General features: G+C 44.9%; 1 protein-coding gene across 1 annotated transcript in view; it reads left to right on the forward strand.

The window, feature by feature from the left end:
* The window catches only part of CNGA2 (cyclic nucleotide gated channel subunit alpha 2), a 117,283-nt gene that overhangs the window by 71,088 nt on the left and 18,725 nt on the right, over positions 1-27,470 (forward strand). Inside the window, exons 4-5 of the mRNA XM_068248085.1 lie at positions 4,218-4,328; positions 19,892-19,998. Of these exons, the coding sequence (XP_068104186.1) occupies positions 4,218-4,328; positions 19,892-19,998 (218 nt within the window). The remainder of the gene's footprint in view (positions 1-4,217; positions 4,329-19,891; positions 19,999-27,470) is intronic.

Genomic DNA, 27,470 nt, shown 5'->3' on the forward strand with positions numbered 1-27,470 from the left:
TGATTGGTCCAGAATGAGCATGCAGATCAGATGCTTTGACTCTGGTCAGACTCCATTGGCTGCATGCTTGTTGCAGGTGTGTGACTCAGAGCCAAATGCTCAGTATAACAGCTAGGCAACTGTTCATAAGAGAATGAAGATGGCACCCCCCATATTCCTCTCATTTTAGGTTTACTTTAAGCTTGAAAAAATTAGCTCATAAGCCAAATTAAAAGGCTATAATTTAGAGCTTAATTATACTCTAATGTCACTGAGAAATAAGCAATACCTATGGTAAAGATCTACACTTTTCTTAGATTAATGACAAATATTATCTCATTTTGTGGCAATCGGTAAAACATCAAAGAGAGAGTAGGCAATGGGAAGAGGGGTATTACGCAGATCAGCATAAGCCCTCAAATGTTAAGTTTCCAGTTTACAAATTTTCACTGTACAATTTGAGGATCATTTGAGAAATCACAATGTTTGGCCATGCCTAGTAAGGAGTAGGTGGGGTGAATTAGTGTTGGCCGTTGATAGGGGAGGGTTAATGTGAGAATTCGTTTACAATGGGGATGGGGATTGAGGATAGTAGAATACTGGGAAAATTACTGATATTCTACTAGCTGCTTCACCAGGCTCCCAAATTTCCGGTCAGTCTTTTTTAATGTATACAGTTATTGGCACATAAACAACATTTATATTGTCTGTAAGATTCCTGCTATTAAGGCAAGCACGTAGCTAGGAGAGGGATGGGGAGACATATGTCCCCAGGTACTCACGTATAGTGCTTTTTTTTATTTACCTGTGTGACATCCATCTGTAACGCCACACGCCCCGTGTGAGTGAGCCACCAAGACTGGCCAGAGGAGAGGAAGCCAGGCAGCCTGAGGCAGGAACTTCAAAGGAAGTCACCAGAGTCTGGGAATGGGATGTTCAGTCTGTGACTGTGGAAGGGGGGGAGGCGGACTAGAACGGAGCTAAGTTTTCTCTGCAGACTGCACAGTGGAGCAAAAATGTAAAAGCTTCGCCCCTCCCTCCCCTACCTCCAAGTCAAATAATGGTGCATCTGATCCTTCTTGCTTGCTGTGCCATCAATTTGGGTGAATACAAAGACAGGAGTAGGGATGGTCGCTGGATTCCATGGAATTAAGAATTCCGTTATTCCGGACGGAATTTGGTGTTTCCGTTCCGTTCTGACGGAACTCCCTGAGGCGCTACACCTGCTATTGCCGAAATTTTGTTTTGTGCCTGATGAAGCGGGCTGGGCCTGCGAAATGCGTTGCACTGTTTTTGGGGTGCCGTATGATAAATGTATTGATTTATATGAAGACAGGATCTGGTGTCTGCTTTTGGGAGGCAAGCCCATCACTTCCTCCAAGCAATTTTTAAAAATGTTATTGACTTTTATCCTGCTGGCGCATCTGTTCTACATACAAATACTCTGTGTCCACTCCTGATGGAGGGGAGTGCTACCCCCTTTCTTGTTTCTTTGCTACAGAGAGCGACTTCTTAATCCTGAGTGAGGACAGGTCTAATCTCCTCACCTGCCTATTGAGTGGTTGCCTGAATGGTAACCCATGTTTGTGAGTATAAATTCTCTCACTAAACCACTTACCAATTGTCTTTAACATACTACACCATATTGGGCTCTCGTTTTTTTTCTATTTTATTTTTCTATTTTATTTATCACATGGTGACATTTTTACTGCTGGCAAGTGATGTAGCTGCTTGCTGTTTTGGCAGTTGGAAACAGCTGTAAACAGCTATTTCCCACAATGCAACAGGGTTCACAGGCAGGAAACTGCCAAGAGTACGTACTCAGAATTTCTTTGTGGGAGGGGTCTCACCACAATATCAGCCATACAGCGCCCCCTGATGGTCTGTTTGTGAATAGGAATAGATTTCTCATGCACGGTGGCATAGTGGTTAGCTCTCTCGCCTTGCAGCACTGGGTCCCTCCCCGGTTCGAATCCCAGCCGGGGCACTATCTGCAAGGAGTTTGTATGTTCTCCCTGTGTCTGCGTGGGTTTCCTCCGAGTACTCCGGTTTCCTCCCACATACCAAAAACATACAGATAAGTTAATTGGCTCACCCTAAAATGGGCCCTAGACTACAGTACTTACACTACATAATACAAACGTAGACATATGATAATAGTAGGGATTAGATTGTGAGCTCCTTTGAGGGACAGTTAGTGACAAGACAATATATATATACTGTACAGCGCTGCGTAAGATGTTGGCACTATATACATACTAAATAATAATAATAATAATAATAATAATAATAAAAGGGGGTATCATCTACTGATTGGGATAAAGTTCAATTCTTGGTCGGAGTTTCTATGTATATGTTATAAAATAAAAGATTAAAAACCTAGGAACAATAGAGTCTTGGTTTTCCAGGACTTACCGGGATCGGATGATTATTATTATTATTTAGTATTTATATAGCGCCGACATATTACGCAGCGCTGTACAGTGTTTATATATATTGTCTTGTCACTAACTGTCCCTCAAAGGAGCTCACAATCGAATCCCTACCATTGCCATATGTCTATATATTTAGTGTAAGTACTGTAGTCTAGGGCCAATTTTTAGGGGGAGCCAATTAACTTATCTGTATGTTTTTGGAATGTGGGAGGAAACCAGAGTGCCCGGAGGAAACCCACGCAGACACTGAGAGAACATACAAACTCTTTGCAGATAGTGCCCTGGCTGGGATTCAAACCAGGGACTCAGCGCTGCAAGGCGAGAGAGCTAACCACTACGCAACCCGTGATGCAGGATAAGTGTGCTTTCTGGTTGCCAGAGACTCAACATTAAATATAGGCCAAGCTAATACAGTTCTATACTCCACGCTATATATATAAAATATGAACTCTGCATTAAATGCTAAAGATGCAGTGATTGAAAGTATATTAACCTCGGGGGAGTCATGAAACCCAGTCTTCGAGCACACCAGGTTCCACAAACGCGTACGTTACAAAGGGGCGCTGGGAAAAAAGGGCGCGGGGTTTTAAACGATAAACATGGATAACGTTTAATAATATAATGTACTATATTTCGTTTAAATATATCGTTTTTATAAAGTTATAAATCATTAAATAATGTTCATGAAATCGGCAATTGTGAAAACGTTAATCTTCCGTTTAAAAAGTGAAATGTATAATAACGTTTAAAAAAAATTAGTAAGTAACCCTCCCTGTACCTACCCCTAACCCCTAGACCCCCGTATTGGTGCCTAAACCTAAGACCCCCCTGGTGGTGCCTAAACCTAAGACCCCCCTGGTGGTGCCTAAACCTAAGACCCCCCCTGGTGGTGCCTAAACCTAAGACCCAACTGGTGGTGCCTAAACCTAAGACCCTGCTTAGTGATCACTGTATTGTGTGTAGAATAATGTTTTTGAAACAGTAAGGGATAAAATATATTACAATTTACGTTACGTACTGATCGCTTTATTTTGTGAATAATAATGTTTTACAAACAGTAAGGGATAACATTTAAAATAATGTTTTATTGAAATAGGAAACGTAAATCATCACAAGCAGTTATAAAACATAAAAATCTTCGGGCGCCCTTGGAAAACGTTATTATTCTCGGGCGCCCTTTTTTCCCGTTCGGCGCCCAGTAAACGATATTTATTATGGGAGTGAATGGCGGCGCCCGACTTGTCCACTAGCCTCCTGCGCCCTTTTTTACTGTTACCCCACAAACAGCCTAAGCCTAAGTTGTATTTCACCACTATGAGTACTGCCAGCGATTTGTGCTGGTTGGGTGAGACTACTGGTTAGTTACTGTATATGCAAAAGGAACACTATGCTAAACTATAGATTTAAATATGGAAAATTTGATTAGTTTTGAGAGGTCTGTGTTTGATGACATATACAGTATTTAGCTAAGCATCTTTAGTATGAGCTGTTATTTGGGTATGAATAAGAGTTAAAAATGTACATATAAAAGTAAATTAAGATTAGAAGTACAATTTTTGTTGTCCCTAAACGAATATGCAAGGCAAGGATGTGTGAATGATACAGACAAAAAGAAACAATGTGCAAGGAGGGGGATTGTTCAGCTAATGAGATTTGTGCAGTTGCTATTCCTCTGATTATTATTGCATATTGTCATTATTAGAAAGGAAGTATGTACAGAAAAATATGCAAACTAGTAAACATTTACATTAACCACTCATTGTTATAATATAAACAACATGTTTTATTAATTTTCATCTCCAGGTTGAAATTATCAGAAAAATTTGTAGTTGATCCATCAGGAAAAGTGTATTATCGATGGCTTCTTGTTATTACAGTGCCAGTGCTGTACAACTGGTTTTTACTAGTAGTCAGGTAAGTTAAGGCCACAATCCAGGACCAGAGATGGAATATAGCTTTGATTTCCAAACGTTATAAGCAAAAATATGCTTGATTGAATATGGGTTCATACCGTAATAATATAACTAATCAGTTTTGAGTTAAACTAAATATTTTGTTTTAGCTCTATACTTTTGACAATAGTAACATTAAAGTATTGGATTTTTGGAACTTTATTCCGGCAGAAAGTGCTACAGTGCTGCACACTTCAAAGTGACCTACTAAGATACAGTGGCCTTATGCCACTTATTCCCTTTACTCCTAATTTTTGTCCTAGGTGCTATTTTTATGCCTTATCAATAAAATGCATTTTAAGCCACCACCAAGTAAGAACATTTTGACAGTACTTTTTGGTATTTTTCCTTTGCCTAGCGCTGAAACATTTTATAAAACAGAGGATAAAAAACTATCTTCTATGAGATAAATAAGGAGAAAAAGTGAATTGAATAAGTACCAGCATCTCTAAATATAGCTGGATGTTATCACTGGCCACCATCAATGTGGTAAATATGCATAACTGGATTCCACAGAAAATAAGGGTGCAGGTGGTCTGAGGCCCTCTGCAGAATTCAAGACATTTTTGAAGACTCTGAAAAGTACCCAGTCCAGACCTGCAGCATTTTTTTTTACAGAATGGATCACAAAATGTCGGGTATAGAGATTTGTTTCCACTTGAGCAGATCCTCTCTGTTGCTAAGGTGGATTCCCATTGATTGGTCTTTTGTAATCCAATGGGGAGCCACAGGCACCAGTGTTCTTGTATCAGCTTCTCCCCTGCAGTAGACGAGTGGTGAGGACCAGTGGCAATGGAATCAAATCCATTGGACAGGTGAGTATGTACGTTTTGCATGCTGCGACCAGCCTACTGAGAGCAGATGTTTACTGTACTCATAGGCTTGCATTGTGGGAGTTTTGCCCAAGGTCTCTTCACTGAATAGTTGCAGGCTTACTGAACAGAAAGAGCCAGATTCAAACCATGGTCTCCTGTGTCAGAGGCAGAGCCCTTAACCAGTATACTCATCATCCTCACTCACTTTGCTTACGTTTTCCACTACTCACAGTAGTCAGCAGCAGTGGGTACCTCACACCATGAGGAGATCTGGTTACTGTCCCCTGAGTGATGGTTGTCAGGTCTAACTTCCTCTTCTCCTCATTCATTTGATGGCAAGAAAGCTTGCGCATCACTTAGGTCCATCAGCATATGGGAAAATAACTAATCTGAGCAATCACTTGGAGGGGCTGTGATGGTAGAGGTGGCGTTGGGGTTGCCCACAGCAGAGGAGGATGAGGAGGATGCTGGATCTTTGGCAGCAGAAGAGGTAGGAGAAATGGAATGCTAAGTGAGCCAGTCAACTACCTCTTCTCTACTCTGGGAAGTAATAGCGCGTCCCTTCTGCAGGTAAGCACATATGCCACAGGATGTCACACACAACCCCTTCTACCTTTGCGCTTTGGCCTTTACCTATCATGTTTATAAGAAGGGATGGTTCAACCTCCAATGTAGCTCTGGGGAAAAGGTAAGCTGAGCCCTCCACAGAATATTCAGGCCACAGGGCCCTCGAGCATGCTGCGGCCCCTCATCTTTACCTCAACTCCTCTGTGATCCCCTGGGCCCCTGCATGATAGCAAAATTGTATCTTACTTGTCCCAGGGGCCGGCACACTGCTCCATGTTTTCTCCACGCTGCCTTCCTCTTGTGACCAGGCACATCTTATGCATAAGCGTAATGATATGCACCGGGTCACAAGGTGCGGGCAGCAGGAAGAAGACGGGGAGCACAAATGAACATAATAGCGAGTTGGGACGGGTGAGATACAATACTGCTATCGTGCAGGGGCCCCAGGGAGCACATAAAAGTTTATGGGGAGGTTGGGTAACTGGTAGCGTAAAGGGCCCAGCAGTGTTCGGGGGACCTAGGGCAATTGCACCCCCCCGCCCGCCTTAAAGACAGATGAACTACCCTCTCCCTTCCCCCATCCTTGAATTGTTGCATGAGTGTTCAATTGCTGCCACTAAGCTGATGTGACCTACTTTATGTGCATGTGGAGAAAGAGTCCATACTTTTCACTCCTACCTTTGCTCCCCCATTTTGTTGAGCCACCTCTACTGCTGCCATTGCTATTGAATGGTTATAACTAAAGTCCTCATGTGATTGGGACATTGATGGCTGGATAATACAAAACTATGGAAAAGTCATATTACAAATACCAAAACCTGCAACAAAGACATCTTTCTGCTGATAAAAACTTTGCACAGCATTAAGAGCTAATCCACCACGACATATATAAATATGAGTCACTCATCGTTGTGTTTGTTCACTCTATTGGGTTATACTGGACTCTGAGGGTCACACTGGCGCAGTGCATTTGCGGTAAATTGCTGCACTTCTACTGCAGCCTCATGATAGCCTACGGGGAGGTTCATACTTCCCACGTTTCGGTACGCTGCACCAGAAGTGCCTCATTTAAAGCTAGCGCAAACCCTATGTTACCGTGCAGCTCCTGCAGCAACCTGCGTTAGTCAATGGCAACACAAGCTTCTTCAAAGAAGTTTGCGTTGCGATTTCACAGCGTGCATGCATGGAATTGCATTTTTACAATATGCTTCGGTGCACTTCCGCTTACCCGAAGCAGAAAGTGACCGCAAGCACGTGTCTCTTTCTGCTTTGCCAAATGCCAGACAGGGAACACCATGTACTAACACAGTGTTCCCTAAAGGCCTGTTTTTGGCGGTGCAGCGGAGGCGACACACCGCATCGCTAACGCGAATTTACAGTGTGAAACCAGCTTGATACTTTCACTAGATCATCACTCTTCTAGCCTATACCCACTTGTTCTTCTGGCGCTGGATGATGACATCACTCCCTCACCTTCATTGGCTCCTGACCCTGTCTTTCAATGTAAGCCAATGGGAGTTGCTTACACTGAAAGACAGAGCCAGGAGCCAATGAAATTGACCCTCTCAAAGGGCTCTGCCGTCATAGAGATAGGCCGAGCGAGTGAGCTCCGGTGGGAGACGTTGGGGATTCAGCAGTGAGATTGTCAGGAGCAACGAAAACGGCGGATGCGCGCAACAGCGGTGAGTTGAAATCTATTCCCTGGAAGCCAGATAGCCTTCAAAATGGCATAGATTTCATCTAGCGCTGTTCTAAAGTAGTTAAAACATGAAAAAGACAGTAGTGTATGTACAAAAAAATGATACAAGGCAAAGTTCAGAAAACTTGTACTTACAAGTTTACTCTTCACAGGTTAGTTTTAGATTAGAGAAAATAGCTAGAAAAAAAATTAATGTGATTTTTAAATCCTCCGCTTATATTGTATAAATGTTCTCTTACTTATTTTAAATTGCTGCTAGTTCTTCCCACATATTTTTGTTTACAAGGTCAAGTTCATAAATAAACCACAGTCATAATAATACTTTTAACCTCCCTCTGTATACAGTTTATCCTCCTTAATCAACTCTACATCTCTCTCGCTGCTAAGTTGAATACAAAAACATACATTATGCCAGGGTTCATCTCCACGAATGATAGTGCAGCAACATAACTTCTCACTAATAACACCTTTTTTTTGGTGCATTTCTGTAAATAAATCTCAGTTTTTGCAGAAGACCAGTGTAACGTTTGCGGAATCGTTTTCGTGGTCAGCGCACGAGATGCGCACTGACACAGCGAAAACCTTCCACAAGTGTATAATTGGGTGAACCCAGGCTAGGTGCAATGCACCAGCAGAGGGCAATTCCCACCGGCAGATGGCGCTGTGGAGTGCAGACGAGTACAATCGCTGGGGATTGTACAGATCAAGACAATGCGGGGCTGAACAGCCCATAAAGAGAAAGAGCACAGGGACAGGACGAATGTGTGTTCACCAATCTAGTCGTGACCCTGCGACGGTGAACACACATCAGCAGAAACAAAAGTAGGAACGCGATCGCGAGAAAGGCGATCGCCAGAAGTGACACAAGACAGACTAGAACAGAACACAAGAGGAGCAAAGGCACAGCAAATAATACAATGAGAATGATAAAGAAAATAACAAACGCTAACTAAACGCGAACACCGCACTCATTCGCAACAGCGACTGCGTTTATAGCACGGTCTCCGCGTGTTAAGCACAACAGAGACAAGCACGCCTAACTAACCACCGACAAGCAAACACGAAACAAAGAACGTGAACGCTTGCTTAACGGTTACCTCACCGAGCCTACAGCAAGCGCCCGTATCAGACAAGACAGACAAACGAGAAACAGGAACTAGGCAGAAAGGATCCACCGCTCTTCCGCCAGAGCAAGTGTGATCCAAGCAGGAACACAGATCAGAAAGATCCACAGCCGCTAACGCTAGAGGCTAGTGCGATCTAAACAAGACAGATCAGATGAGGTAGCCGGAAGCAACCGCAGCTCCAGCTTACACTCCAGAAACTAGATCAGAAGGATCCATAGCCACTAACGCTAGAGGCTATTGCGATCCAGACAAGACAGATCAGAAGGGGCTACCAGTAACTACCGCAGCGCCGGTTAGCACCCCAGACAAACAGAACGATTTCCTGTCGACCACCGCTGGGACAGGACAATCGCAACAGACAAACAAACAGATATGCAATCCTAACTGCACTAGGGAAACTGCCTAGTGCAGTCCCAAGAATTACTCTAAGATAACTTTAACAAGAAGTAGCTTGGCTGACACTCTAGGAGTGTTTACTACAAACCCTGAAGGAATGACCAGCAAAGGACTCTGGGAAACATAGCTCTTTATACTGCCAGTCATCAAAGGAGGCAGGTAAGGGATTTGCATAACGATTGTATGCAAATTTCTTAGCAGGAGAACAGACCAGAAACTTGCAATGGAAAGACAGGTCTCTCTTCCAGAGACCTGCAGCCCACAGACTAGAGGAATGGTCAAACAGCTGTCTGCCAGTGCAGCCAGCTGAGCGGATCATCACAGTACCCCCCTCTTTAGGGACGGATTCCAGACGTCCCTCAAAACTGGTATTTCCACAAAACTCTAATTGAAGACTCATGAAGGTCGGGACAGCCCGACAAGGCCCAATTGCAGAATCAGTCCACCCGAAACCGACCTCATCGGAAGCAGAAGCCACCAAAACATGCCCATCAGTACTACAAGTCTCAGTGTAACACCCATCAGGACTGTGAATGCCAGAGAAGAAGCCATCGACACCCTCCAGACAATACCCACCACCTTCCAGGGAGCGTCCGAAAATACCAAATCTGCCACAATACCTGTTCGAAGTGTCCCTTTCAACACAAAAGCCACTATTGATCCTATCCAGGGTACCAAGTAAAATTTCTCCTGGAATCTCCCAGAACCCTTTGAAGCTCCGCAGAGATCCCAAGAGGCCAGAACGCTCACCAGGCCCACACGGAGAACTACCAAGAACCCCTATGGAGCCTATGATCAGGGTCGGACTGGGACACCAAGGGCCCACCGAGGAAGTTTCAGCCTGGGGCCCACCCCCCTCTCCTCCTCCTCCCTCATCCCCCCCCCCCCCCCCATTTTGGGCTCACATACACATGTACTCTAGAAATTTTGCATGACTTTATGGTAGGGAATAAATTGTGAGCAATTCTGAGGACAGTCTCCAATAGGGATATGTCTAAATGCGAAACTAAATGGGTGTCACCATGCACTGGAACATCGGCGTGGTCATGATGAGTCATGGGCAGACTTAAAAAAAAAAAATACAAAACACAAAATAAGTAGCGGCGTTATTCACAGAGATTAGGTCCGACCAGATACATTGTATATTCAAGTAGTTACATGCCTCATGATAATTCATCAAGTAGTCAAATTGCAGCAGATACCCCCACAAAATGCAATCAGGTTGACGGCAGATACCCCCACACAATGCAATCAGGTTGGTGGCAGATACCCCCACAAAATGCAATCAGGTTGACGGCAGATACCCCCACACAATGCAATCAGGTTAACGGCAGATACCACCACAAAATGCAATCAGGTTGACGGCAGATACCCCCACAAAATGCAATCAGTTTGGCTGCAGATACCCCCACAAAATGCAATCAGTTTGGCTGCAGATACCCCCACACAATGCAATCAGGTTGGCTGCAGATACCCCCACACAATGCAATCAGGTTGGTGGCAGAGATACCCCCACACAATGCAAGTCCCCCCCAGCTTGGAAGGGGGGGCAGAGGGCACAGATCAGCGGGGAAGCCTCCCCCCCTCCCTCACCTAGGGCCCCCCCTTCCGCGCACCCCCCTCCTCGAGAAGTGCAGCCAGCAGCGAGCGGAGTATAGCTTACCAGCTTCAGATGATGCTATCTCCGCTACGCTCCGCATGCCGCTGCTGCCCTGCTGGTCTCTGTCTCCTGTAGTGACGCTGTCCAATCACGCTCTAGCAGGAAGTACTGCGAGAACGTGATTGGACAGCGTCACACACTACAGTCAGAGACCAGCAGGGCAGCGGCATGCGGACTCGGAGCGGAGATAGCATCATCTCTGTAGCTATTCTCCGCTCGCTGCTGGCTGCACTTCTGGAGGAGGGGGTGCGCGGAAGGGGGGGGCCCTAGGTGAGGGAGGGGGGGACGCTTCCCCCCCTCCCCGCCGCTCTGTGCCCAATTCCCCCCCTTCCAAGCTGTGCCCCCCTCCAGTGGCGTAGCTAGGGTGTTTGACACCCGGTGCGGATAATTTACCAACACCCCCCCCCCCCCAAAAAAGCAAAGCGCGCAGCGACAAAAAAAATGGGTGTGGACATGACATCACATGGGTGGGGGGTAATTGTAATGTAACTGTAACAGTAAGGCAGTGGGCTAATATAGGTAGCCAGAATAGTTTCCCTCAGCATAGGTTAGATATGACAAATATGACAACATGACAAATTCAGCAATCTTGAGGCCCCCAACAAGACAAATTCAGCAATCATGAGGCCCCCAACAAGACATTCAGTAACCATGAGGCCCCCAACAAGACAAATTCAGTAACCATGAGGCCCCCAACAAGACAAATTCAGCAGTCATGAGGCACATAAATAAACAGCATTTCACATAAATAGGCAGAATGCCCACTTAATATGGTAGACACCTCTCACCTGGCTTCTGAATTCTCCTCTACTGGCTGCTGTGCCAGGCAATACTGTTTTTGGCTGGATTGGGGATGATGTGTGGGCTGAAAGGCCTGGCGGTGATGCTGTGGCCGGCCTGGCGGTGATGCTGGGCTGTACTTGGCTGGTTGAAGTAAATGTTGGCCTGACTGTTGGTGGTGATGCTGTGGCCTTTTTGACAGTGATTCTGGGCTGGTTGGCTGGTGGTGATGCTGGGCTGGCCTGGATAGTTTAGGTAGTGACAGGTGCACCCTAGTTTAGGTAGCACCAGGAGCCTCCCAGCTTAGGTAGTGACAGGACCCCCAAGTTTAGGTAGCGACAGGAGCCCCCCAGTTTAGTTAGTGACAGATACCCCCCAGTTTAGGTAGTGACAGGAGCCCCCAGTGTTTGTAGTGACAGGTGCCCCCCAGTTAAGGTAGTAACAGGTGCCCCCCAGGGTATGTAGTGACAGGAGCCCCCAGTGTTTGTAGTGACAGGTGCCCCCCAGGGTATGTAGTGACAGGTGCCCCCAGTTTAGGTAGTGACAGTGCCCCCCAGTTCAGGTAGTGACTGGTGCCCCCAGTTCAGGTATTGACAGGCGCCCCCCCAGTTCAGTTAGTGACAGGTACCCCCAGTTTAGGTATGACAGGAGCCCCCCAGTGTATGCAGTGACAGGGACCCCCCCCCCCCCAGTGTATATAGTGACAGGAGCCCCTAGTTTAGGTAGTGACAGGGCCCCCCAGTATAGATAGACAGGTCTATAGGTGTCCCCAGTTTAAATAGCCAGATCTATAGGTGTCCTCAGTGGCAGCGGAGAGAGAAGAGAAGCGGTGGGGAAGGGAGGACGTTTCCCCCTCCCCCTTCCCTCACCTTGGGGCTTCCCCTCTCTCGCTCCCCCCTTTAGAATTAAGTGATGCGGCAGGCAGCGCCGCTGTGCCTGCCGCTTCTTTTCTCTCTCCGCTGCCACCCCAGGGCGGGCGGGCCAGCCACGTCCGGGTAGCTTGGGGGGGCAGCAGCTAGCCAGGGGAGTGTGCATGCCCCATTTTGCCCTATGTAGGGACGCCCATGGCATGGTAGGCAGATAGGTAGCCGGGTAGGCAGTTATGTAGCCGGGTGGGAGGGTAGGCAGATAGGTAGCTGGGTGGGCAGTTAGGTAGCCGGGTGGGAGGGTAGGCAGTTAGGTAGCCAGGTGGGCAGATAGGTAGCTGGGTGGGCAGTTAGGTAGCCGGGTGGGCAGTTAGGTAGCCAGGTGGGAGGGTAGGCAGATAGGTAGCTGGGTGGGTAGATAGGTAGCCGGGTGGGCAGATAGGTAGCCGGGTGGGAGGGTAGGCAGATAGGTAGCTGGGTGGGTAGATAGGTAGCCGGGTGGGTAGATAGGTAGCCGGGTGGGCAGATAGGTAGCCGGGTGGGAGGGTAGGCAGATAGGTAGCTGGGTGGGTAGATAGGTAGCCGGGTGGGCAGTTAGGTAGCCAGTTGGGAGGGTAGGCAGTTAGGTAGCCGGGTGGGCAGATAGGTAGCTGGGTGGGTAGATAGGTATCCAGGTGGGCAGATAGGTAGCCGGGTGGGCAGATAGGTAGCCGGGTGGGAGGGTAGGCAGTTAGGTAGCCGGGTGGGCAATTAGGTAGCCGGGTGGGAGGGTAGGCAGATAGGTAGCTGGGTGGGTAGATAGGTAGCCGGGTGGGAGGGTAGGCAGTTAGGTAGCCGGGTGGGCAGTTAGGTAGCCGGGTGGGAGGGTAGGCAGAAGGGTAGCCGGGTGGGAGGGTAGGCAGTTAGGTAGCCGGGTGGGCAGTTAGGTAGCCGGGTGGGAGGGTAGGCAGATAGGTAGCTGGGTGGGTAGATAGGTAGCCGGGTGGGCAGCCAGTTAGGTAGCCGGGTGGGTAGATAGGTAGCCGGGTGGGAGGGTAGGCAGTTAGGTAGCCGGGTGGGCAGTTAGGTAGCCGGGTGGGAGGGTAGGCAGATAGGTAGCTGGGTGGGTAGATAGGTAGCCGGGTGGGCAGATAGGTAGCCGGGTGGGAGGGTAGGCAGATAGGTAGCTGGGTGGGTAGATAGGTAGCCGGGTGGGTAGATAGGTAGCCGGGTGGGCAGATAGGTAGCCGGGTGGGAGGGTAGGCAGATAGGTAGCTGGGTGGGTAGATAGGTAGCCGGGTGGGCAGTTAGGTAGCCAGGTGGGAGGGTGGGCAGTTAGGTAGCCGAGTGGGTAGCCAGTGGGGGCCCCGACTCCTATGCTCCCCCTCACCTGGGTGTCCCCCCTCCTTACAAGCCGCGGGGAGGGCAGCCCGACTGTTTTTTTTTTTGTTTTCCCTTAAAAAAAACTATTTTCCCCGGGGGCCCCCTCCTATCCTCCCCCTCCCTCACCTCGGACTCTCGGAGGGCCCCCTCCTGTTACGAGCGGCGCCGGCGGGTACAGCAAACTTCCGGGGAGGTAAAGCAGAAGATAGAGGTCCAGCTGCCTCCCAGTCGCTGTCTCCTCTATGCCGCTCGCACTAAACCAGGAAGCAGTGCGAGCGGCATAGAGGAGACAGCGTAGCCCGGGAGGCAGCTGGACCTCTATCTTCTGCTATACCTCGCAGGAACTTTGCTGTAATCGCCGCCGCCGCTCGTAACAGGAGGGGGGCCCTCCGAGGTGAGGGAGGGGGAGGATAGGAAGGGGCCCCCCCGGGGAAAATAGTTTTTTTTAAGGGACATAAAAAAAAAAAAAAAAAACAGTCGGGCTGCCCTCCCCGGCTCTCCCATGCAGCGCACGCCTTCTAGGGGCCCCCAGGAGGAGGGGCAGTCGGGGCCCACCGATGGGACCGTCGGTGGTTCGGCGGCTCTGTCCGAGCCTGCCTATGATTACTCTGAACTCAAAATTACCAGGACAACCACCAAGATCAGGACTTTCAGGGACCACCTCTGGGCATGCAAGCAGGCAGGCAACATCAGAGCATGTCTCCACCAAGGAAGCATCAGAGTATGCTGGTAACCGAGGCACACTTGGGCTTTCTGAGTCACAGAGCACAATGGGGTACACCAGCACAGGAGAAACCTCAGGACATGTCGGGGAACTGCCAACCTCAGAGTCCGACACGACAAGACCAAAACCAGTACCGGGCAGAAAATCATCACGAGTAGAGGTCACAGGTACTGGTCTTTCAAAAGAAGACTCGGACTTAAATTCAGAATTTTCTGTGACTGTAATATCATCATTGACTACACATGAGTGAAGCTCCACAAGAGCTGCAAAGGTAGTCAGCACAAGAGCAATGCCTACTGAAGTGGGCAAAACCTCAGACGGATCTGGGGGGCAGGAGGCATCTCCTAGAAGTTCTGCACCCTTTAGAAGGGACTTGGAAACCTCCAAAACATCAACTAAGACCTCAGAAATGTCATTTTCCAAGTTTTCTATGAAGGATTCTGAACTATCCATGTTACAGGGCTGAACATTAAATACTTCCTGCAGGCAGGGCAGATGTCCCAGGAATGGTTCTACCATATGCTGAGACTGAATTTCATCATCAAGACAGGGATACATAGGAATATCTAGTGAAACTAGCTCTGACTTTCTGAGTTCCATTTCACTGCAGGCAGATTCCTCCATAGCAGTCAAACTAGACTGCAATTCTAAAATAGCAGAGAAGCAGGTGAAAATGGTTGCAATACCTAGACGAGCCTCTAGGGTCACCGCAGGAAATTTTAAACAAGGTAATATTGACTCATCCAGAGTACAGGGTGGACTCAGAGAACCCTTCTCTGGACACAACAAAGATGCTTCAGTATCAGATTTGCAAACCCAAGGCGCTCTCTCACTCTTAGACTTGGCTAACGATGTTGAATCCAAGGAGACAGAACACAAAATTTGCAAATCCAAGATCGCAGTCGATTGCGTAACTGGACATTTCGAAGACAGGGATTCTGAGGTCTCCAGGCTTGATTGCTGGATCTCAGAAACGCCAGCTGACAATGTACTCTTACAAACATCACCTGAATGAAGTACACGTTGTTCATTCATAATCATTTTCCACATACAAATCAGCAGACTCACAAAGTCAAATTCACACCCCTTTTCTTTTCTTAAGGCGGAAGCAGAACTTATGCATGCTCTCAAGACAGACTCACTTCTGGCAATGTAGTACTCACAAAACGACTTTGAATTGTTCTCCAATGCATACACCAACACTTCAAGCTGCTTTTTCTGGAATGGGGGCTCCCATTCACACCTGACTAGGTCTGAGCATTCATACTGAACAATATTAGAAGAAGAAGTTGTGACAACAACATGAAAAACTTTATTAATCATATTAACCTTACTCTTGAAACTGCATAGTTTTGGAATTTTCCCCATAGCAAGATCATAGATGGAGGATCTTAAAGTAGTACTGGGAGAAGAAGATCGTTTTTTACATGACAAGGGATCCCACCTATCATTGACAAAACTGACACACTCACGCCGATCACAATCGACAGGAACATCTGAGAAACCGGCATCAGATTTAAAACAGGGTAGTATTGTCTCATCAGTGTGAGACTTCCCATGACTAAGAAGTTCTTCCTCACATATATAACACAAGAACAATTTCTCACCGGTGCGAGATCTCCCATGAGCTACAGGCAGTAATTCAGGTACAAAAGAGTCCCCACACTCAGAACATGAATAACGTCCTGTGAAGTGAGACCTCAGTGTACAGGTTGGAGAGTCAATACTTTCTTCAGGATCAGACTCGCAAACAGATTCAGACTCCACACGATCAGAAGATAATTTTTCAAGATTCACGCAGGGGTCCACAATCGAGGCACACCCATTCATTACAGGTTGCACAGTGTCCAAACTCACTTGCTTTACCCCAGAAAGACAGGAATAATCATGTGACAATGATGTCTCTTTATTAGAAGTAATTGGTTGGTGTGTGTGCAATTCGTCCAAAATAGTCTGCCACACATAAATCACCAGATCCACATCACACTCATCACATTCATCAGAATCAATCAAAAGGTACATAGAGTCGAGACAATCATTCAGGACATCCGCGCTTTTTGCGATATAAAAATCGCAAAAGGCTTTACAATCAAAATCAAATTCCTCCAACAAGGCCCTAATTTCCCATGAGACAAATGGCGGTTCAAATAACCCAGTATCTAGATAATCCCCATATGGGTGGGGATCAGGGTCGACCACAGATTTTTTAACTGCTTTAATATAGTGTGCGATCCTACCTATAATAGGATCCACATATGCTTTCATCTTAGGCAATGACATCTGAAGCAAATCGAAGGTTCCCTCTGCCCTGGGAATTTCAGTTGGGCTGGTCATTCTGTAACGTTTGCGGAATCGTTTTCGTGGTCAGCGCACGAGATGCGCACTGACACAGCGAAAACCTTCCACAAGCGTATAATTGGGTGAACCCAGGCTAGGTGCAATGCACCAGCAGAGGGCAATTCCCACCGGCAGATGGCGCTGTGGAGTGCAGACGAGTACAATCGCTGCACGGCCACAGATGCCAGATGGGGATTGTACAGATCAAGACAATGTGGGGCTGAACAGCCCATAAAGAGAAAGAGCACAGGGACAGGACGAATGTGTGTTCACCAATCTAGTCGTGACCCTGCGACGGTGAACACACATCAGCAGAAACAAAAGTAGGAACGAGATCGCGAGAAAGGCGATCGCCAAAAGTGACACAAGACAGACTAGAACAGAACACAAGAGGAGCAAAGGCACAGCAAATAATACAATGAGAATAATAAAGAAAATAACAAGCGCTAACTAAACGCGAACACCGCACTCATTCGCAACAGCGAACGCGTTTATAGCACGGTCTCCGCGTGTTAAGCACAACAGAGACAAGCACGCCTAACTAACCAGCGACAGACAAACACGAAACCAAGAACGTGAACGCTTGCTTAACGGTTACCTCACCGAGCCTACAGCAAGCGCCCGTATCAGACAAGACAGACAAACGAGAAACAGGAACTAGGCAGAAAGGATCCAACGCTCTTCCGCCAGAGCAAGTGTGATTCAAGCAGGAACACAGATCAGAAAGATCCACAGCCGCTAACGCTAGCGGCTAGTGCGATCTAAACAAGACAGATCAGATGAGGTAGCCGGAAGCAACCGCAGCTCTAGCTTACACTCCAGAAACTAGATCAGAAGGATCCATAGCCACTAACGCTAGAGGCTATTGCGATCCAGGCAAGACAGATTAGACGAGGTAACCAGAAGCGAAAGCAGCTCCAGCTTACACTCCAGAAACTAGATCAGAAGGATCCACAGCCACTACCGCTAGAGGCTATTGTGATCCAGACAAGACAGATCAGAAGGGGCTACCAGTAACTACCGCAGCGCCGGTTAGCACCCCAGACAAACAGAACGATTTCCTGTCGACCACCGCTGGGACAGGACAATCGCAACAGACAAACAAACAGATATGCAATCCTAACTGCACTAGGGAAACTGCCTAGTGCAGTCCCAAGAATTACTCTAAGATAACTTTAACAAGAAGTAGCTTGGCTGACACTCTAGGAGTGTTTACTACAAACCCTGAAGGAATGACCAGCAAAGGACTCTGGGAAACATGGCTCTTTATACTGCCAGTCATCAAAGGAGGCAGGTAGGGGATTTGCATAACGAATGTATGCAAATTCCTTAGCAGCAGAACAGACCAGAAGCTTGCAATGGAAAGACAGGTCTCTCTTCCAGAGACCTGCAGCCCACAGACTAGAGGAATGGTCAAACAGCTGTCTGCCAGTGCAGCCAGCTGAGCGGATCATCACAACCAGTTTCTCATAATCCTGTCACTGTTTACAACAGAAAAATGCTTACAAACTATTCTGTCTACCCATCTTTATTGGCTACAACAACTTTTTAAAACAGTTTCTTCACCCCTTTGCTCCATATACACTTTATTATCCACAAGCCTACCTAATTTCTGTTTTATTTAAAGCATACCAGAGCTGAACTATACCCACCATTTTTACTGTATGGTTCCGCTCTGGCATCCTTTCAAGGAGGTGGAAAACTTGATTCTGGGATTGTGGCACAGATAAACTGATATTGAGCAAGTAACTTGTTTGCAGGAGATTTTTTGTTAATTTGTATAACTGTATCAACAGTATGTATACTTTCCAACTTCCTACTGCACAGTTTTTCATGGTTAATGGTTATAACCCATTATTGTCTACATTGCAGCACGATATGAAATTTTTTATGGTATTTTATAGTACAAAACAAAAATAATGGTTATTTTAATAATGATGGCAAGGATTATTATGGGAAAATCATTGCTTACCTGTCCAAAAATTCTATATCTGTATTTAAAGGGGGCTTAGATGCTTTCCTTGCATTGAAAGACATCCATGGCTTTAATTACTAGGTAATGTCCAGTGCTGTTGATCCAGGGATTTTATCTGATTGCCATTTGGAGTCGGGAAGGAATTTTTTCCCTTTTGGGGCTAATTGGAGCATGCCTTGTAAGGGTTTTTCGCCAACAGGGATATGTGAGGGAGCAGGCTGGTGTTGTACTTTGTTTTCTGGTTGAACTCGATGGACGTATGTCTTTATTCAACCTCAAGTGAGGTAAATTACCGACTTGTGCGGTAAATGACTAAGGAAATGTCAAGAAATTGCAACTCACAAAGATTTCTGCACTTGGTAAACCATGCAAAAGTGTTCAGTATTTTTGTCCAGCTCATAGCAGCCTATAACTCACTCTTTCCATTCTCCCTTTTGCAGTAGATTTGACAGACAGCCTTTAGGGAGCGCCAGGCAGCCAATAGCGAGAGCCACACAGCCCTGCTTCTCAGGCTGATTGGATGTGTCAGGGTGTCGGGTGGGTCTTCACTCTCACAGAGCAGGCTTTTCTGCATCCCTTTAGATGTGAAAATCTGTATTCTGGCATGCAAAAGAGCTCTCCCTGGTGGCTGCAGCACATCTAAAGGATATCAGAGATGCACTGGACAGAAAACACAGACTTATACACACAGCTCCCTGCCTCACCGATGACCTGCTACACAGCTGGTAAGTGACACTTACCAAGCAGGGCTTAGTGAATTGAAGCATATTTGTTCGGTAAATTACCAAACCTCTGCCTCATGCCGAAGATATTTAGAGAATTTTCAAAAAAAAAGTGTAAAATACAGAATGTGTTATTTTACCGACCAAAATTATTTTACAGAACTAGCCTTAGTGAATAGAGCTCACTAAGTCAACTGACTAGAAAAGGCTTTGAAACTTTTGAGTTTTCTAATCCTAGGAACCTCCCATGCTCTTCCATTACTAATACTATTGTAAACCCTTTCTTTACAAACCATAAAATTACCCTTGCACCTAATCACAAGCAGTACAACTCAGTTTTTTTTTATTCGATTAAGATTGCTAATAAATAGTAACCTCTTTACTTTATTCTTTTGTAATTAAACTGATGCCAAAATAGTATATTCCACTGTCCAAAAATAGTGTATTCCACAGCTTTACTTTTAGTAATTGTTTTTTCTTCTATTCTTTTGTTAGGGCGTGCTTCAGTGATCTTCAGACCAGTTATATTATAGTGTGGCTTACACTGGACTATGTGTGTGACGTCATCTACATCATTGACATCATAATTCGCTTTCGTACAGGTGATTTACAGTGCCTATTTATTTTAAACTAAAATAAAATTATAGGGCCTTGGCTGCTAAAAAAAACTGGGTGCGAAGAAATGGAGAAGAATTCTTATGAAAGTCTAACAATAAGGTAGCGAAGTCCTCAACCTTGCTCGAACTCCCCTATGTAGTCTAAAGCTAAAGTCACCACTTATCCCATGCCTAACCTCCCTCACTCTCCTCTCCAATATTGTCATGTCCTTCCTTACTGCTCTCCAAACCATATATTTACCCTAGTTGGTGTAAAGATATAAAAGATTCTGGCACTGCTGTTAGCATAAAAACAATCTTTCTTTATTGTGCAGCAATTAAGCAATAAAATGACTGATCATCACATCACAGACTTGTGGATATCCATGGCCACTGCTGCAGGTACCCCCTTCTATATACACTTCCCCCTGTACATCTCCTCACTAGTTTCCAGATACCAACCCAACCGCAATCTCAGATCTGCACATGAGCTTCTTTTATCCTCTTCCAGAACTACCTTTTCACATTCACGTATACAAGACTTCTCACGTGCCTCACCCCTCCTCTGGAATGCCCTTCCACAGCACATCTGTCACGCTCCCACCTTTGCAATCTTTAAACGCTCCCTCAAAACTCACCTTTTTTAATAAGCATATGCTCTAACATAGGCCATTCACCCTTCGACCTCTCATCTAGTTTTACTCCTTATTAAATAACCTATTCATGCACTGCCTGTATGTATACTGTATACTTCCCCACCTTTTGTTTACCCCTATTCCTTTAGATTGTAAGCTCGCAAGGGCAGGGCATTCTTACCCTTTTGTGTCTTGGAATTTTATTTATTTAATAGCTTTCACTCTGTTACACATTTTATTCATCATGTTACATCTGTCATTGTAGTCACCAGTTCTGTATTTGGTACTAGTGTCCATATTTGATGTATATCATTGTCTGTATCATTATGTATCCCTTGTTTATATTCCTATTTTGTACAGCGCCATGGAATATGGTGGCGTTATATAAATACAAATAATAATAATTGCATCATATTTGATGAGTCATTTGATTGCATAATGAATGTATAATAGATGAAAGAAAGATTGTTCATATGCTAACACCAGTGATGGGATCTTTTAGCTCTCTCCACATACATATGCTGCCAATCCAACCTTGTATTCCCTGAGCACGCTTCAAGTAGTCTTTGAAATATATGGAGTACTGCAAAATCTACTAGCCTCCAACCTTTTTGTACAGCCATATCCATGCTGGGCATTGCATAGGAGTGCCTGCATGTTCCAATTATTACCTAGAATTTAACTTTTTTTCCTGCACCTAGAAAGGGCTAAATAAAAAAAAAAAAAAAAAAGGTTAGAGCAGATATGTAACAGGAGGACCAATGAAAAATATTGTAAGGGAATATGGTGAAGAGAAGAGGCAGGGAGGAAGGATGGTGCAAAAGCAAACTATTCAGGAACTAGAGAAGGATGTGTGTGCATGGATGGAGAACTGGCTAAAAGACAGAAGGCAAATGGTAGTAGTAAGCAAATCATACTCAAAATGAAAAGTTGATCCCAGTGGGATCCCACAAGGGTCAATAATGACATAGTGGATGGAATACAAAGTAGCGTTATCATCAAAGGACAGGGACGTATTGCAACTGTGTTCAAAGCTATGCAGTCAAAGCAAATAACATTCTGGGATGTCTCCAGATGTATTGCCCATAAAGAAACAATGAAACATCATGCAAGATTTTCTATACATGGTACCTCCCCCCTAGGGTACTTTTGACTATATCTAATGAGGATGTCTCTGAATGTTGGAGAAAATGTGGTAAAATATGCATCCTGTATCATTTATTATGGGACTGCACCAAAACAGTAAATGTTTGGAGAGTAACGGCCAGATTATTTTCTACATCCTGAGGGGAAATTTCAAACTGCAGGAAAAAAAGGTCCTATTCCTTATGGGTTTAGAACAAATTCCTCTCTCCCACAAGCTAATAGTAACACATTTAATTTGTGCAACACAAAAATTAATTTTATCAAACTAATCCTCCAATATGGCGCCCTCAGTGTCACAACTTAAAAATATGGTTCACTGGAATTTAGAATAGGAAAAGTGCATTTCTCACAGGTACTCTTCAATTCACCCAGAGATATCTAATGTTCTAAACTGGCCCAGATTATATAAAATATTGGGTACCGGGTATTAACCCCTAATAATTGTGTTGACAAGTTGTACACTCAAAGGTATTCTATTGATGCACTGAGTCTTACCTCAATTTCCTGTCCCTTCCCAATTTCCCACTGATAAGGCAAATGTCAGGGGTTCTCCCTTTCGGTTTACCAATCATTCCTAACGGATAGCCAGAAAGAGCAGATGTTAATAATATTTATAATGTTTGGTATATTTTTATAACCATTTTTGGTTTCATGTTCTTGTTTATGGTCTAATCCTCAGGTTTTCTTACTTTCTTTGCATTCCATGTTCTACAACACAGTATATTGTACTAATAGATATTTACACTTGTTCAAGCTGAGATATGAGGTATAACAAAAACACTGTATTGTGCATATAATTTGTGTGTGTCCTTAATACCACTTTGTTGGTCATTGCAATCAGGGCCGGATTTGTACTCTTTACCGCCCAAGGCCACTGTCACCAGCCGCCCCCCTTCAGTATAGGTAGCCAGATGACCCCTTCCCTCTAGTATAGGTAACCTGATGATCCCCCCCTCCAGTGTAGGTAGTCAGATGACCCCTCCCCCTTCCCTCCAGTATAGGTAACCAGATGACTCCTGCCCTCTAGTATAGGTAGCCAGATGACCCCTCCCCCTTTCCCTCCATTATAGGTAGCCAGGTGACCCCTCCCCCTTTCCCTCCAGTATAGGTAGCCAGATGAAGCCTCCCCCATTCCCTCCAGTATAGGTAGCCAGATGAAGCCTCCCCCATTCCCTCCATTATAGGTAGCCAGATGACCCCTCCGCCTTCCCTCCAGTATAGGTAGCCAGATGACCCCTTCCCTCTAGTATAGGTAACCTGATGATCCCCCCCTCCAGTGTAGGTAGTCAGATGACCCCTCCCCCTTCCCTCCAGTATAGGTAAACAGATGACTCCTGCCCTCTAGTATAGGTAGCCAGATGACCCCTCCCCCTTTCCCTCCATTATAGGTAGCCAGGTGACCCCTCCCCCTTTCCCTCCAGTATAGGTAGCCAGATGAAGCCTCCCCCATTCCCTCCAGTATAGGTAGCCAGATGAAGCCTCCCCCATTCCCTCCATTATAGGTAGCCAGATGACCCCTCCGCCTTCCCTCCAGTATAGGTAGCCAGATGACGCCTCCCCCTTTCCCTTCAGTATAGGTAGCCAGATGATTCCTCCCCCCTTCTCTCTAGTATAGGTAGCCAGATGACCCCTTCCCTCTAATATAGGTAGCCTGATAATCCCCCCAGTATAGGTAGCCAGATGACCCCTCCTCCCTTTCCCTCAAGTATAGGTAGTCGGATGACTCCATTCAACCCTCCTTTTCCCAGCCCCCCCTTCAGTAAAGGTAGCCAGCTTGCCTTCACACCGCAGCAGCCATCAGTGTTATTCATTTTTCCACTTATCTCCAGTGCAGATGCTACCTCTTCCTTTCCGTCTCCAATGCTGCCCAAGTCCATAGGCGCCGGCCACAATGCAAACTTGCACAGAGAGCAAGATGGCTGCTGCACAGGCGGCTAGCAGCTCTAGCCTGATCTCCCTGCATTGCAGCATTTGCAAGCTTGCAAATGCTGCAACAGTTTGGCCTGCTGCTTTGGTGTCCTTGTTCCTATGGTGCCCTAGGCCATGGCCTAGGTGGCCTATACCTAAATCAGGCCCTGATTGCAATATGATATGTTGATAACGTGTACTATTCTCTCTTAGGCCCTTATTCAGTTACCTTTTTTTCCTAAGTTTTCTCCTAGGAAAACATTTTTCTTCTTCTCTTTTTAAAATCATTTTCAACACTCAGCAAATGAAAAAAGTGCTATCTAAATTATTCTGAATATTTTCTGGCTTGTTAGGAGTGATGAGCACGAATTTCGCATAATCATAATTTTGCATTGTCATTTGCAATTATGATGCAAAATTGTAATGCAAAATTTTGGGAAAAATTGTAAGTAATTTTGTATGTTAACGTAATCAGGAACCATGATTTAGAATTTTTGCATCATTTCCCCCATATATGCTATAGTCCCCGAAATCACTAAGTATGTTAATGAAAATAGTGGGAACAACTCGAAAAAAAAAACACATTTTTTAAAGACCTTGGCCTATAATTCACTTTTCCTCCTTAGTTTTCTCCAAGTTAATATTTTCACACCTTGTTAATAAAATGCCTTACATACACAAAATAAATTTATTAGTACTTTTTCTACTACTTTTGGTATGTTTTCAATTAGGAAATGCTGAAAAGTTATTTTTAAAACTAAATTAAAAATTATCACTTAAGAGAAAACTTAAAGAGACTCTGTAACTTCAGCCTTATTTCTTCTATCCTATAAGTTCCTATACCTGTTCTAATGTGGTCTGTGCTACTGCAGCCTTTTTTTAGTTGCACAGTGGCTGTGTTATCTCTGTTATATGGTCTAATCTTCTGTCGGCTCTGTCAGCTGAGGCTGAAATGTGTGGAATGTCATTGCTTGTCATTGGCAGAAGCTATACACACCCTCTCCAAGCTCTGTATGAGTCAGAGACTGAGCTACTCTCAAGCCTATCACACTCTAGTAAGAAGCCATGTCTTTTGTCTGTAAACACTGCCTAAAAAATGGCAATTACAAGCCAGGATTGCAGCAGGGAGTGGCAGAAACAGCACAGAGGGGCCCAGGAGAACATAATGAATAGAATGGTATGCTTTTTATTGTAAGAATTTTACAGATTCTCTTTAAGAGAAACAGTGAACTGCATATGGGCCCTTGTAGTTTTTGAGAAACTTGATTTTAAAAATGCAAAGAAAAATGTTTTTTTAAACTGTAATTTTTCTGAGTTTTAAAACATGTTTCCTTTGGATTTTTTTTAAACTACAAGTCCAAAAATTATATTTTTTTACTTATTCCTACTATTCCCTGTTCGGTTTTGGAGATACAACACCTAACCTGATTTAGTTATATTTCGGTATTCATGAGAAGGAGCTGGTTCATCTCAGGTTCCAAAGAGGTGTGTGATCCCCGCCCTAACTCCTCCTTGCTCAAGTGAGGGGTATAACTTAACTGGGCCCAGGTTGTCGAAGGTCCAAAGTCCATCATCTGAAAGCTTTGTCAAATAACATCTGACAGCCAGCTGGACACTGGCAAAAATCCCTTGGATTATTTCACACAAAAGGGCCTCTTGGCCTCTTTGGCAAGCGGCTATCCTGGACTTTCTCCAAAGACTTGCGATTGCCGCATGGACTACCAATAACAGTATTTGAACTGTATTTTAAGACATTCTGTTTCTCTTTCATATCTACTCTCTTTCTATCAAACCAATCTGTTCTGCCGGACAGATATATTTATCTGCAGGCTAAAGTATGCTGTGTGTATGTAGTTTTAGAATAAAACAAACGATTTTATCATTCAGTCTTATGCCTGCTCTGGTCATCTGATTATTGCTACAAAGAATCTGCCCTCTGGAGAGTCATACTACCGCATTGTTTTATTATTTTCTTATAAATTGTCGTTTTGCTAGTTAGGTTGTAAATAACCGTTTTCTTCCTTCTAGGTATAGCTAGCGGGAGGCTCTTTCCTCCCTGAACATGAGAGAGTGGTGGCAGTGAAATTGCCCGATTTCCAGCGTGAAATCAATGTTTTTAGTTTACCGATTGTACATACAATCAGGATTGTACATGTATGGGCACCTCCAACCAATCTTAAACGTTTACTACGCACACAGTGAATCTGCCTCCAGAAGTCTCTAGTGCACGAGACCTGCATGGCAACAGTGGCCTAGTAATACGGCATTGGTGAGTGATTGTCACATTACATATTGTCGGCAGTTGTGCGACCAATCTTTATTGTCAGTCTGCTCACCGTACTTCCTGCTAATGTTAACGGGAAGCAGATTAGATGGGATTGGTATACTCTGTCACATTACTACCACCATTAACAGTTAATTATTATGATTTAATTACACAAAATCAATTGAATGTCCAAATTGTAATTATTATTATTTTAAATTTATATCGCGCCAGCATTTTCCGTGGCATTGTACAATAGCATACAAGGTATAACAATACAGAGTATACAACACAACACTTGATACAAGACAAGAGGGTATAACAGCTAATACAGTGAACAAATTAACTACATGTTTTACAAGAGGTGGGGGGTATGTATGTAAGAATCTATACGCTGGTTGCTGTTGGCAACAACACTACACCTTCGTTCGGCACCATATCACAGGAAGTGTGATAACTCGACTCTCATCACAGCAACAGCATAGGAGATAGAACTTCTTAGGCGTTCTCACAGTTTGAGGAGTTTATTCAGTAAACAGATATACAGATGCTTATCTCTACAGGTTGTTACATCTCACCGAAGCAATTGGTCTGTAGTAAGTCCTCGTTGCGTTACCTTGCATACTCGATCTATCTCTAATAGCTAGATCAGGCCTCTCTTATGTTACATCTATACTACGTGGAACTTAGGCCTATATACAGCATACAGTTAAATAATATGACAAGACATATTACAAATAAAAGTAGGAATAAGTCATCAGCCAGCAGTCAGAAGTCAGAAGTGGCTCTCTGGAGCCCATCGGCTACTTTAATACCGACCACTAAAGAGTTAAATGTGACATCATCTGAACAGGGACGTATCAATAACTCATCACCTGCTATTGGCTGATAAAAGTCTGTGATATAATGACAGGCACGGTCTTTACAGCGCATGCACAAACTATCACCTAGTTCTCTAGTTCTAAGAAGAACATTATTTAATGTACTGGACTCTTGCTTTCCTTCACGAAATATGCAAACACTTGATGTGTACAGAAAAGACTGCCTCAATGTCTGCCCATCGGGCCTAGATAAACTCTTTAACCTTGGCTGGTTTTGTGTAAGACACAAAATCATGTTCCAGTGTTTCTAGAAATGCTGCTTAAAGGGAGACTCTGAAAATCAAGTCTTTTAACTAAACTCAGTTAAAGTAACTGAGGCCTACGAATTCAATCATATAATACTTAAATTCTAACAATGTACACCGCATTGTGAGAGAAAAGGGGAAGAGAACCCTGGCCAAAAGGCCTTACAGTCTAAACATTTAAGGTATAGGACAGTAGATAAGGGAAGCTGTGTGTGGAGTGGTAGAATGGTGGTTAGTGGGCAGGGTCCTAGGTAGGAGAGTATGCTTGTCTGAAGAGGTGAGTTTTCAGATTGCGCCTAAAAAGAGTAAGTGTGGGTGAGTGGCGAATGTGTTGAGGGAGAGTGTTCCAGAGGAGGGGAGAGGATCGGGAGACATCTTGCAAGTGGGAGTGGAAAGAGGT

This window comes from Hyperolius riggenbachi, chromosome 8 (genome assembly GCF_040937935.1).
Source record: "Hyperolius riggenbachi isolate aHypRig1 chromosome 8, aHypRig1.pri, whole genome shotgun sequence".
NCBI lineage: Eukaryota > Metazoa > Chordata > Amphibia > Anura > Hyperoliidae > Hyperolius > Hyperolius riggenbachi.